The 14,405-nt window shown below is 39.6% G+C and overlaps 1 protein-coding gene across 2 annotated transcripts in view; it reads left to right on the top strand.

The window, feature by feature from the left end:
• The window catches only part of acot11a (acyl-CoA thioesterase 11a), an 86,208-nt gene that overhangs the window by 63,379 nt on the left and 8,424 nt on the right, over window positions 1–14,405 (top strand). For both annotated transcript variants that reach the window (XM_060830249.1, XM_060830248.1), the window contains 6 exons: window positions 4,635–4,779; window positions 6,650–6,705; window positions 8,855–8,921; window positions 9,820–9,903; window positions 9,992–10,125; window positions 12,172–12,303. In XM_060830249.1, coding sequence (XP_060686232.1) covers window positions 4,635–4,779; window positions 6,650–6,705; window positions 8,855–8,921; window positions 9,820–9,903; window positions 9,992–10,125; window positions 12,172–12,303 — 618 coding nt within the window. The remainder of the gene's footprint in view (window positions 1–4,634; window positions 4,780–6,649; window positions 6,706–8,854; window positions 8,922–9,819; window positions 9,904–9,991; window positions 10,126–12,171; window positions 12,304–14,405) is intronic.

Below are 14,405 nucleotides of genomic sequence, written 5' to 3'. Positions count from 1 at the left end.
CCGTATCTGTAAATTAATTCTCAATTCATACTCTTAAATTAGCCCAGTTGCATGTAATTTCATTTCATTTGCTAGCTTTCTGTGTGCAACATGATCACGAGCCTTTGAAAAATTCAAATGCAGCACATTCACTGGTTCTCGTTTATCAATGTTCAGAGTAGTATTCTCAGATAACTCTAACATGTTTGACTTCCAGTTCCAAATCCAAATTGTTTCTAATATTACTGATCTTTTCCAAATGTCCAGTTATCATATCCCATGCAATAGAATCTAACAATTTTTTTCCTACAACTGACATTAGCTAAAGAGGTCTGTAATTCTGCACTCTCTCAATTCCTCCTTAAATGATGGTCTCACATTTGATATGTGCTGCCTCAAAGATTATTGTGGATAAGTGAGTAACGTATTGGCATGGAATTGAAATTGGCTAGCTAACAGTAAACAGGCAGGAGGAATAAATGGGCCACTTTCTCAATGGTAAGACGTATCAAGTCATGTCACGGATTTGTTCTGGTTCTTTAACTTTTTTTTAAACAATTTATAAGTGACTTGGACAAAGGAACCGAGTCTATGAACATACAAATTAGTTTATAGCACCAGGCCACTCGACAGCTCTAGCCTGCTCCTCAATTTAGTAAGATTGTGGTGGATCTGATTACTCCACACTCCCCATCTACAGGTGGTCACCATTCATCCCCTTGTTTATCAAGACCCCTTATCTTAAAAATGTTCAAGGACTCTGCTTCTATCACCTTTTAGAGCAAAGACTCATGACACTCAAGAGAAAAATACTCCTAATCTCTGTCTTAAATTCTTGACCCCTTATTTTTAAACAGTGATCCTCAGTTCTAGATTCTCCCACATGCATCCTGTTAAGATTCCTCAGAATCTTGCATGTTTGAGTGAGATCACCTTACATTTCTAAACTCCAATGAATAAAGGTCTAGGCTGTCCAACCTTTCCCAATAAGACAAGTGGTCCATTCCAGATATTAGTCTGGTAAACCTTTTCTGAACTGCCTCCAACATATTTATCTCCATCCTTAAATGTTGTGCATGCTACTCCAGATGTGGTCTTATCAAGCAAAATGCAACTAAGGTTTGGCAGGGTAGAGAAAGGAAAGATACTTCAGTTTGAAGGAATTAATAGAATTGTTCCACTTCAGATAGCCAGGTTCAGAATTGGATCTTAGAGTTGACATACTTTATTAGCTTTTATTTGCAGAGACAACATTAATATATACGCAATTCCAAACCTGAAGATTATAGTTTCAATCTGTTTCTATATTTAGGAGCACAAACATCATTACTGAAAGAGTGAATAGAATGTGGAACATGCTAAAACTGGATGTAGTTGAGTTGAATTGTAAAAATTAGTGAAAGGGAAATCTAGTATATGAAGATAGAAGGAAGTTAAGGAGATTGGAAAGGGTGAGGCTGTGAAGGCATTTGAAAACAAGAATGAGAATTTTAAAATCAGGGCATTGTGGAATCAATATCCTATGAAGATATGAGAGCACACCAGTTAGGGCTGAAAACAACTAGGTAAGAGTTAGTAACCAGACATCAAGACTTCTGATCAGCTCAAGTTTACAGAGAGTGGCATGTCAGAGACTAGCCCAGCAAGCATTGTACTAGTGGAGTAGCAGACTGGAGAAAGCAAAAGAGTTTCGTAGCAGATGAGCTAAAACAAGGGTGAAATCAACCAATATAGCAGAAATGCACATGAGTGATCTTGATGGTGTGATTATGTGATCAGAAGGTCATCTTGCAGTGGAGTATGACACAACAGTTGCAAATGGTATGATTCAGTCTCAGAATGTTGCCATGTTGAAGAATGGAGCCAGTGGCCAGGAAGCAGGTTTTGTAGTGGGGACTGAGGACAATATCATTGATCTTCCTGATGTTTACTTAGCTGGAGAAAGTTTCTGCACATCCACTACAGCATATTGAACCACCTATGTGACAAATTGGAGATTTGGAAAATTTGAAGATTGGAGGGTTGAGAAAGCTGGTTACGAGGTCAAATTGGACAATTGCACTGTACATGTGATACATTTATTTTCACTTCTGTGAAGTGCTTTGGTATCTCTTACTACAATAGAGAAGCAATGTAAATGCATTTTGTGTAACTTGACCTTGAGTTGACAAAGAAACAGCCTCTTATCAATATACTGCCTGATTGCATGGACTGCTCTCTCAATGGTTATGCTTGCAGTATATTCCGAATAAGAGAAACTGAATAGCATGATTGATTTTGATACAAAGAGGCCCCTAAATACTGATCACCAGAGAATGTTTTTGCTGCAAAATTTAATGAAATTGTTTCCGTTTTTCTGGATGATGAAAACCTACTTTCCATTCAGTGCTTCCAAAACAAAAAAACAATTACCTGGAAAAGGGCCAAAAAAACCTCTCTTCAAGGACAAAACTGATAAAATATAGCACAACGCAGCTTTATGTGAATTTATCTTGTATTCTTAACAGATTAATACTTAACAAGGGCTCTACCCATTATAAAGTTCAATTGAATAGTGTAATATTGTGTGGAAAGATGGATAAAACATATTTTTGGCTTAATCAGCAAACGTTTGTCATGTTAAAAGTATTATGCTTTAAGTTCACTAATCATTTATGGGCAACAGCGTTAATTAAAACAAATCTAGGCTTCTTATTGATCCAGTGGTAAATGGTCAACATCCAGATTATGAACTTTCTGGCATGAAGTTTGGTTTGAACTACAGTATCTGATGACAGCCAGGGTATTAGATGGAAAAGTTACAGTAGCTAGCAAAGGTATTAAAACCAAAGATTAAGTTACTGCTGTCTGTTAACATTTTATTTGAGCTGGCTTTTGAAAAACAACTTGTGTGATATACAGAGATTGTTGCAATTGCATTACAGCATTTGCGCCTCAAGAGGTGGATAATGGACGTGAAAATGTTGCAGTGGCTGTTTGGGTCATGAAGAGAATAATGGTATTACTTCTGTAGCAAGGCTAAATGTTTATGGGATAGGTGACGAAGAGACAACTTTAGTCATTTGCTACTAAAATAGAAGATTTGAGAATTTAACCTTCCAACCAAAAGTAAACCTACAGTTTGTTCTGATATAACGCGATAGTTCCATTTCCGTGCAAACCTACATTATAAGAAAATTGCATAATACCAACACCGTTTAAACCGGTGAGACCAGAATTACGTTATAGCCAACACAGGTAAGGAAAGTTCACGTTCTACAAATAATGCTCTCAACCTTTCAATCACATTATAGGCAATTTCTGTTGAAGAAATGTGCATTGTAGCAGAACTGACTATATTAAACCATAAGTAGGATTTGAAGTATATTCCCATTTTGCTACCTGGCATTGAATTGAGTGGCATTGAACTCCCATGGCAAACTGGTTAGCAAGGTTAGATCTCAGGGAATACAGGGAGAACTAGCCATTTGGATACAGAACTGGCTCAAAGGTAGAAGACAGAGGGTGGTGGTGGAGAGTTGTTTTTCAGATTGAAGGCTTGTGACCAGTGGAGTGCACAAGGATCGGTGCTGGGTCCACTTCTTTTCATCATTTATATAAATGATTTGGATGCGAGCATAAGAGGTATAGTTAGTAAGTTTGCAGATGACACCAAAATTGAAGGTGTAGTGGACAGCAAAGAAGGTTACCTCAGATTACAACAGAATCTTGACCAGATGGGCCAATGGGCTGAGATGTGGCAGATGGAGTTTAATTCAAATAAATGCAAGGGGCAGCATTTTGAGAAAGCAAATCTTAGCAGGACTTATACACTTTATGGTAAGGTCCAAGGGAGTGTTGCTGAACAAAAAGACCTTGGAGTGCAGGTTCACAGCTCCTTGAAAGTGGAGTCGCAGATAGAGAGGATAGTGAAGAAGGCGTTTGGTATGCTTTCTTTTATTCGCCAGAGTATTGAGTACAGGAGTTGGGAGGTCATGTTGCGGCTGTACAGTGAATTGGTTAGGCCACTGTTGGAATATTGCATGCAGTTCTGGTCTCCTTCCTATTGGAAAGATGTTGTGAAACCTGAAAAGGTTCAGAAAAGATTACAAGGATGTTGCCAGGGTTGGAGGATTGAGCTGCTGGGAGAGGCTGAACAGGCTGGGGCTGTTTTCCCTGGAGCATCAGAGGCTGATGGGGTGACCTTATAGAGGTTTATTAAATTATGAGGGGCATGGATAGGATAAATAGACAAAGTCGGGGAGTCCAGAACTAGAGGGCTTGGTTTAGGGTGAGAGGGGAAATATATAAAAGAGACCTGAGGAGCAACGTTTTCACGCAGAGGGTGGTACATGTGTGGAATGAGCTGCCAGAGGAAGTGGTGGAGACTAGTACAATTGCAACCTTTAAGAGGCATTTGGATGGGTATAAGAATAGGAAGGATTTGAAGGGATATGGGCCAGGTGCTGGCAGGTGGGAATAGATTGGGTTGGGATATCTGGTCAGCATGGACGAGTTGGACCGAAGGGTCTGTTTCTGTGCTATACATCTCTATGACGCTGAGTGGTCATTGTTATTTGTAAGTGTAAGCATGTGTGGTTCTGTATTTTAAATTATAATAAACTCAGTAAAATTCCTCTTTTCTAAATATATTTTCTAAAACACTTTTTTTTTAGCTTTGAAGTTGGTGTCTGTGCAGAAGCTTACCATCAGGAAGATTGGGAATGGAAGACACACATTAACAGTGCCTTTCTGACCTTTGTTATGCTCGATAAAGATGGGGAGCTCAGCACGTTGCCCCGCATTAAGCCAGAACCAGGGGTGAGGACTGTATATCCTACGCTTATGCATGATCTCACTTGAGAATGGAAGCTGTACCCAATTTGCTAACTGTTATGCGTGTAGAATAGGATATGAATCTTTCTAACTTTGCCTTCAAAACTAAGCTAAGCATTTTCCTGGAAGACAACTGAATATAGCATCAGGCAGAGGCAAATAGAGCTGACCGGGTATGTGTTTAATTATGGTAAAAATTATGCCTCAGCTGGAGACGTCCTGTCATTAGTGTCCAGTCGTTTGCATCTGGTCAGTACTGACTTACTGCATGGTATGATAATGTAGCAGTAATGTTCCTGGACTAATAATATCAAAGATGTGAATTCAAATACCATCATATGAAGTATATGAAATTTATATTCCATTTCAAAAAAAGCTAGTGTCAGTAAAAGTGGCTGTTTTGAAAACTGACATGGCTTTTTAATGCTGGTAAATGATACTAGGTCAGATTGGGATGTCTGGTAGGCGCAAATGGGTTGGACTAAGACTCCATTTCCATTCTATATGATTCTATGACTGGTGGTGCGTTTAATTGGAGGGCCACCACACCTCAGGTTGAGAAGGCAGGACCTTTGTGGTCACCTTGGCCAATGTGGGAATTGAACTCATACTGCTGACATCATTCTGCATTGCATACAATCACCCTGCTAACTGACTCCATACAATATTTGTAAGGATAGTATCATGTTTTGTTGTTTTTAAAAGGTATTTTCTCACTGAAGCATATAAGTGTAATGTTGCTGATTTAAAGTTAACAATAAACAGAAGATAATGAAACTAAATTAAGATAACATAGAATAAACTAGTCCAGTTACTTATAACACAAACTTAAAATATTTTTAAACGCAAGGTAATATTTATTCTCATTAACTGTGAAAGAAAAACTCCCTGACAATACCCAAAATCACCCTTACACAGAACAGCAGAAAATGACAATCTCTTTTTGCCTTATCTAAATATATAAATTCTGACTTCACCTCTCAGTCTGGAAAATTAGATAACCTTTTCCTGGAGCTGTCACACATCAGAGTTTAAACCATCTCAGCTTCAAACAAGTTCTTGAGAATTTTATCCAAACACTTCTGGTCTGGTACTATAATTAAACCCCTTTCTCCAAGATAATCTATTTTTACTGTCTTCTCCCTTTCTTGGGAGCTCTGCTTTATGCATCCATCTTCATCTAAGGACACCTGCAGAACTCCTCTCAAAACTGAAACTAAAAAGAACTTTTATTTTCAAGTTATGGATGTCTCCTTCAATCTTTTTTAAAAAGAGATTCCAGAATTTTCTCACAGAAACCTTTGATGCATAATTGTTTACTTTGCTCAGTCATAAGCCCTCCTGATGTGCACAAAACTCAGTAGTTGTGAAAGCTAACTCCCTCAAACTGTTTAAAAAGTATCATCCATGGCTGCAGAAATATTTGCAGGTTAGACATTAAATCTCACAGACACACAAAAACCTACAGGTCGCTAATTCAAAACTCATACATCCAAGCTTAAAAATAAATCACTTTAAAATATCTATAAATGTCACAATCTCCAGCACATGTAGAAGAATGTCTCTCTTGGCAGAATCAAAAATTAGATGCTAAGCCAAAGGAGATGTTGTGAAAGGTGATGAAAATCCTGGCAAAGCATTGGCTTCTAAGGACCAGTTTAATGAAGGAAAGGGAGAAGAAGAGTTGGAGGTATTTTGAGTAGGAATTCCAGATCTATGTAACTAAAGGCATGACAACCATCTGGGGTGAGGGGCCACGGTGAGGCTCAAGATGTGCAAAAGCCTAAAATCATTATAAGGGCATTCACCTGGGAGGTGATTGGTTTTATAACACCGACTATGTTTCCTTCAATAGGATGGAGAAAGGAGATACCGCGAAGCAAGTGCACGGAAGAAAATAAGGCTTGACAGGTTAGTAAGCCCAAATACCCCAACCCTTTGGTGATTAAATGTTTTTTAGAACTGCAATGAGGAACATTATAGCAATTCTCACACATTATTTCAGCATTGCAATGTAAGATAACTTGACGTGGTGATTTGCTTGATGAACATCTAGAAAAATCCATTGGGTGCATAAAGTATGTGTTGCCAATCAACTGGAAAGGGCCATTATATATCTTGTTAGAACACAGAACCAATGTTGCCTGTGATCCAAATAAATTTAGAGTAAAGGGAAGACCTTTTACAATGGAGATAAGAAGAAACTTCTTCAGTCAGAGAGTGGTGAATCTATGGAATTCATTGCACAGAAGGCTGTGGAGGCCAGGCCATTGAGTATATTTAAGACTGAGATAGAGAAGTTCTCAACTATCAAGGGTTACGGGGTGGGAGTGGGGGAATGGGATTGAGAACTTAGCAACCATTGAATAGTGGAGCAGACTCGATGGACTGAATGGTCTAATTTCTGCTCCTGTGTCTTATGGTCTTACGACCTTATGATCTAAGCTAACCCTACACCCTAAATCCTAATCCTAATCCTCCAAACTCTCACCCTAACCCTCTGCTAACATGCTCTCAGATTTCATTTTGTACAGGTCAGGGAAGCTGTACCATAAATATTGTATGATAAACAGAATGCATAGGGATTCCCACTGATGCAGCTCAAGGCCTGACAGCCTAATGTGTACATTGAATTTATAACACACATTGGAATGTTTTTCTATATCCAAAGTGCTAAATAAAAACAATTTGTTTCTGCTTTATGCAATTTGCAGCTGTAATACTGGTGATTCCCAAATTTCTTTCTCACTGCAACTATGTTTTGAAGCTTGAAAATTGCCACAATCCCTCAGTGAGATCTGAGAGAGCAGGACAAGGTGGAAATCCTGTCTTTTAGAATGGGAGGCAGATGTTAACATTGCTGCCTTGGAACTCGTGACCCCAACATTTCAGCTTGAGATCCCATTTGGAGTTCCACTTCCACTTGGCATTATTCAGTAAATTGAGGACTTGTAGCTATGTAAATATGCTGCCTCTTGGACTACATTATGCATTGTTCTGTGAAAGTGAGGAAACTTTGCTCACGTTAATTACAATATTCTAAAACCTGAAACTGCTGGAAACATCAGTAATCCCAGAAGTCCCCCTCCCACCTTTGTGTGAATGCAATAAATGTGTGTTAATACAAAAATATTGTTAAGTTAATTTCAGATTCTTGTACTTTCAGTGATAGAGGTGTAATTTGCCATCTGGCAAAGTCCTGTTTACAGCAAATTAATCCAGAATTGTTTACATGTAGCATGGTTGTTCTGACATTAGATTTCCTTACATGATCCTTTGAATTGAGGTTTGGCATTTTAGCAGGATCTCAATTGAGTGTACTAATTTTTCCTGAATGTTTGAGTTTTGATGGCACACACCAATCAGTGGAGGCTGGTACGCTTTCATGACATCACGGCCTTGAGTGTGTAATCTAAAAGTCTGTTGTTGGATTCAGTATCAGTCTGTGATGATTAGCCGTGGTGTTGGGTTTTTTGATGCAATCTTCCGTTCCACACTTGGGCGAAGAGAAAACTTGTATTATTGTAGCATCTTCCATTGCGTCTGGATGTAGTGAGTGTTTCACAGCCAACTTTTGAATCACAATTGGTCTTGTAATACTGGAAAGCACAATGGTAAATTTTCACAATAAAATTCCACAAAAAGCAATTAGGTAAAACTAAATAATCACTTTTTGGGCAGGATGGAGAGGAAGCTTCTATGCTTCAAAAAGTGATTGTTTTACATCTGCCTGAGTTAAACTGAGGTGCCATCTTCAGCCTTGGTTTATATGTCTGTGTCACTGGAGGTAGGTTTAAATCTCTGACTTTCTGACACAGAGGCAAGAGCGTTACCAGGAGGCAAGTCCAACATTTAATGTTTGAGAACAAATCCACTTGCTTTGAGTGGGCCTGGGATCCTAATGTACCAGCTAAAATCTAATAAGAATCTTGGAGTATTAGGTAAAAGTCATGTGGAAAAATCTACCAATTCCTCTAGATGATTAGGAGTTTGAGCTGGAGAAATGCACTGTTTTGCAGATCTTTTTACAGAAATTTAAAATCCTGTTGTTTCCTTTCAGAAAATACATAATTTCATGTAAGCAAACTGAAGTACCACTATCTGTGCCGTGGGACCCTAGCAATCAGGTAACCTCCCTTTCTGATATAGATAAATTATGAAGTGTGAACCTTTTACTTTTGTAAACAAGTCAGTTGTCTTTTTGTCTGTTGCTTTACCTCTTTGCCTGTATATACCAGATGTGATCTTAGCATGCTCGTCCTAATTTTGCTGCTCAACGTTTTGGGCAAACACCAATTTAATTAACTGATCTTTGTATTAGTGATCAGGTTTGCATATTCACAAAAAGCAGTTTAAGTTTAGTCATCCATGGAATATATTTCTAATGAGGAGGATTTCAGTCAGTTCTGGCTACCATATTTATACATATCCCAGATGAAGCTTAAACCTTATGTGGTGGTATGGTTTGACAGGCAGGTTAAAATTTCCTCATCTTACTCATTATTAGCCTGGTTGTACCCTCCATTATCCATGACTTCTAAACACTGGGCTCTCACACAATGTTGTGCTATCCATGTCAACAGAAGTCAGGCAAGCCTCATGTGTACATTACTCTCCAGTATTTTTAAACCTCTTTAGCATAGCGTGTCCACTCCGTGCTTGTCTTCCCTTCACATTTTCTCCCCTTCTTATCTGAATGGGGCTAACAACCTTCCAATAATTTGTTGCATAACCCAGAAAGGATGTTAAAGTGTGATGTCCCATCTTGTCATCACCATATTTCTAATGAAGAGTCATGGATAGTGGTCAGGAGTGGTAGATCTGATTGATTTTGTTTATGATCTCCTGCTGGTATCTCAGGAGTACTGAAGCCAGTTACAGCAATCAATTGTTCTGGCAAGGATCAGCAAATTCTGCATTAATCCGGTGTCAAGCCTGAAATCTAGTATCAGTGCGTCAATGCTACACACTGGTTTAATCAACTGATGCTTGAAGTGACTGGTTTGCTTTTTTTTTCTGTTTCAGGTTTACCTCAGCTACAATAACATTTCTGCACTGAAAATGTTGGCTGCAAAACAAAACTGGGTTCTGAATTGCACACAGAACAAGGCAAGTTAAACTAACAGCAACATAAAGAGTTAAAGGAATTCCAGCTTGGCCAACTGTTTGGAAAATGATGTCAATTTCCTTTTTCTAGGCCAAACTGTTCACTCTGGAGGAAGGTCAGTTTCTGTCCTTCAAAGTAGAAATGTCTGTTTCTGTAAACATCAAGCAAGTTTTCATGCTCCTGTCTGATATGAGCCGTCGACATGAATGGGACACCCACTACCAGTAAGAAGAGTAGTATAAACTAAGAATGGCCATCAATGACTGTGAAAGAAAGGATAATGGAGAGGAAAATATTGATACAACTCAGTGTACCAGGCAGTACAGAGAATTTTTTTTTCTCTCCTATGATGGAATCAATTAAATCTGATCTAATTTCTCCACTTATTGAGAGAGCAGAGTGATACATCAATTGGTCATCAACTACCAAACAGCACATGATCACAGCTTTACAGGACCTGATGATTGAACTAACTCTCCTTGAGATTTAATTCAGTCCTCGAGCATCAGCAACTTTAGAGTGGGGAGATGGTCATTATTGTTTAGAAACTCAGTTGGACCAGCCATGTACATGCTGTAGCTGCTAGAGCAAGTGAGAGTCTAGATTTTCTGCAATGAATGACTCACATTCTGATTCCCCCAATACATTGCCACTACCTGCAGGATACAGGTATGAATGTAGTACAAAGCCTTTCTCTTACCTGGATGGAAGGAACTGCATCAATGTTGAAGATGCTCAATACCATCCAGCTGGACTACATCTCATTCACTAGCCTTAAAATCCCCTCCACCAACAACACAGAGTGGCTGCAGTGTATACTACCAACAGTAAGCACAGCAGCAACTCACCAAATCTTTCTTGGCAAAGCCTCCCAAACCTGTGACTTCCATCTCCTAGAAGCACAAGGGTGGGAGATGTATTGGAACACTAATGACTTTGAGTTATTTACCAAGTCACACAACCATCCTAATTTCCTCATATATCCTCATCCCTTCATTTATTGGTGGGTTGAAACCATAGGATTCTTCCTTCGGCACATTGAAATATCTTCACTACATGGAGTGGTTCAACAAGGCAGTACACTGCCATCTTCACAAATCAACTAAGGATGGGCAATAAACGTAATGCTCAGGACCTAGCAAAGTTTGCATGTGAATCAAGCAGCTGGGGTACTGGGAGCTCCGGTCTGCAAAGGTCATTGTTTAATCCTGAGAATAACCACTCGGAAACCAGTTGTTCCCCAACTCCTTCTAGGGTAGTGCCTGTGGACTCCGCTAGATATAGAGTGAATTTTGTCTGATTGACGAAAATGGAATCAGCAACTGGTTGTGCACAATGCAAAATGCTGCTGTGAGAGCTAAACTGACTAAGGCGGTGGGTACCATGCTGAAAATCAGGAAGATTTCAGATATGATCCAGTTCTACTGAGATAGCTGTTCTCTGCTGCGTTGACTATGTTAATACTTCAGTACGCACTCTCGGGAGGAGAGGTTCAAAGTGTTTTTTTCACAGTTGTGGTCACTATCCAGCCATTTCTGTTAAAGATGTGCAGACAGCTGGTGAGAATGAGATGGAAACAGTGAAACACATTGGCAGCTCCTACTGTCATTTAGTAAAGATACTACAGGGGAACCATAGTCTAGCAAGAAGCCTTCATGAGGGAAAAGGGAAATGAACAGAAGACACAATTCCAAACTGTTACCATCTCCACTCTTGGAGTATGCCAGACGTTGAAGAGTGAATTTATATTTTCCTTCATAGTCTTTCATACAGAAAGCTGAGGGAAATATATGCTTCCATAAGGAGTTGAGTCATTAACATCACAACCAAAAGGAGAAAGAGAGGTTGGGAGTAATAATTTTTACTAATGTTCGGACCAGAATAAGCAGAATCTGTACCAGTTTTCAAAGGGGAAGTGATTCATCGGGAACAGAAAAAGGGCAGGAGAATGAGGCAAAGCTGATAGTTGTTTCCGAGAACAGGTATAAACTTGATGAACTGAAAGGCCTCTTCCTGTGCTGGAAGATTCTGTAAAGCAATTAAGAATATCCCTTGGGGAGGACCTTTTAGCTAAGTGGGGTTTCTAAATAGTAAGAATGTAAGGTAAGAAATCATGGGATTAGATGTTTTACTTAAAATTGTGACTATTGGTTGTTGCACAAGTTTGATTTGTATTGTGGTTTCAAAATGAGTAATTAAAGTATACTTCTTGCATGCAGAAAAGCACATAAACTCTTATGACTTCTAATCGGTTTATGATTCCTCCCAAGGAAATTTGAGTTGATACAAAAGGTGGATGAGGATGATGTCATCTATCACGTGATCGCCCCATCAGTTAACAAGGAAAGTACATTTCAAGACTTCGTTTTACTGGCGTCTCGTAGAGTGCCTTGTGCTGATGGGTAATTTCACTTCTTTTTTTTTTCAAATAAACTGAGAAAGCTTTTAAAAAAAAAATGAAAAAAATCTCCCAATAATAATTTTGAAGAAATGAAAAGCCAAGTGTTTATATTTAAATTTTCAGGTCCAGAGAGGCTGTTTGGCAGAAATTACCACATATCATATCAGGTCATTATAAATTCCCTTACAGCTCAAGGCATCAGCTCGATGATGTGTTTAGTGGGTCATCAGGAGCTTAATTTTATTGTGCCTCTTTTATCTTCCTCCCTATCTTAATCCCATGTTTCTTTCCCAATTTTCATCTTTCTTTCTCTATATGATTTAACCTAATGTATAATTTCTAGGTTATGGTTCTTAATTTAGAACTTGCATGGCTTTGTGAGGATGCTTCAGTCTGAATGGGGAACCTTGTTGTCCCTTGCCCTGCTCACAGGGATCCCATGGAGGGGGTAACTTGGTTCAGAAACCAATGATGACGCAAAGTTTCTATTTGAAAGCTATGAAGCCTGAGTAAGCAGCAATCAGCATAGTGAATAATGAGTGCCATGCTTTCATCTCTCTTTACAAAGTCTAGGCTGTTATACCCAAATGTTGTATGCTATGTTACCACAATGGATGTTCCCGTTGCAATGTGCTTGCTAAGCCACCCAGACCTTTATGAAATCTAGGTGGCACTGAACCTCACCACCCTCAAAAAGATATGTATTTGGAAAGGCAAGGACTGATTCAGGATAGTCAACATGGCTTTATGTGTGGGAAATCATGTCTCACAAACTTGATTGAGTTTTTTGATGAAGTAACAAAGAAGCTTGATGAGGGCAGAGCAGTAGATGTGATCTATATGGACTTCAGTAAGGCGTTCGACAAGGTTCCCCATGGGAGACTGATTAGCAAGGTAAGATCTCATGGAATACAGGGAGAACTAGCCGTTTGGATAGAGAACTGGCTCAAAGGTAGAAGACAGAGGGTGGTGGTGGAGTGTTATTTTTCAGACTGGAGGCCTGTGACCAGTGGAGTGCCACAAGGATCGGTGCTGGCCCCTCTACTTTTTGTCATTTACATAAAATGATTTGGATGCGAGCATAAGAGGTACAGTTAGTAAGTTTGCAGATGACACCAAAATTGGAGGTGTACAGAACAACGAAGCGGGTTACCTCAGATTACAACAGGATCTGGACCAGATGGGCCAATAGGCTGAGAAGTGGTAGATGGAGTTTAATTCAGATAAATGCGAGATGCTGCATTTTGGGAAAGCAAATCTTAGCAGGACTTGTACACTTAATGGTAAGGTCCAAGGGAGTGTTGCTGAACAAAGAGACCTTGGAGTGCAGGTTCATAACTCCTTGGAAAGTGGAGTCGCAGGTAGATAGGACAGTGAAGAAGGCGTTTGGTATGCTTTCCTTTATTGGTCAGAGTATTGAGTACAGGAGTTGGGAGGTCATGTTGCGGCTGTACGGGACATTGGTTAGGCCACTGTTGGAATATTGCGTGCAATTCTGGTCTCCTTCCTATCGGAAAGATGTTGTGAAACTTGAAAGGGTTCAGAAAAGATTTATAAGGATGTTGCCAGGGTTGGAGGATCTGAGCTACAGGGAGAGGCTGAACAGGCTGGGGTTGTTTTCCCTGGAGCGTCAGAGGCTGAGGGGTGATCTTATAGAGGTTTACAAAATTATGAGGGGCATGGATAGGATAAATAGGCAAAGTCTTTTCCCTGGGGTCAGGGAGTCCAGAACTAGAGGGCATAAGTTTAGGGTGAGAGAGGAAAGATATAGAAGAGACCTAAGGGGCAAATGTTTCACGGAGGGTGGTACGTGTATGGAATGAGCTGCCAGAGGATGTGGTGAAGACTGGTACAATTGCAACATTTAAGAGGCATTTGGATGGGTATATGAATAGGAATGGTTTGGAGGGATATGGGCCAGGTGCTGGCAGGTGGGACTAGATTGGGTTGGGATATCTGGTTGTCATGGACGTGTTGGACCGAAGGGTCTATTTCCATGCTGTACATCTCTATGACTGTATATGTTTTGAGAACTGATTACTTGAAGCTGGGAGGTGAAAGGACTGCTTTGCATGGCTTCACATTAAGGCTGTGGGCTGCTGC

This window comes from Hemiscyllium ocellatum, chromosome 9 (assembly GCF_020745735.1).
Source record: "Hemiscyllium ocellatum isolate sHemOce1 chromosome 9, sHemOce1.pat.X.cur, whole genome shotgun sequence".
NCBI lineage: Eukaryota > Metazoa > Chordata > Chondrichthyes > Orectolobiformes > Hemiscylliidae > Hemiscyllium > Hemiscyllium ocellatum.
Note: the sequence above shows the minus strand (reverse complement) of the source record. Positions and strands in the feature narration are given on the sequence as shown.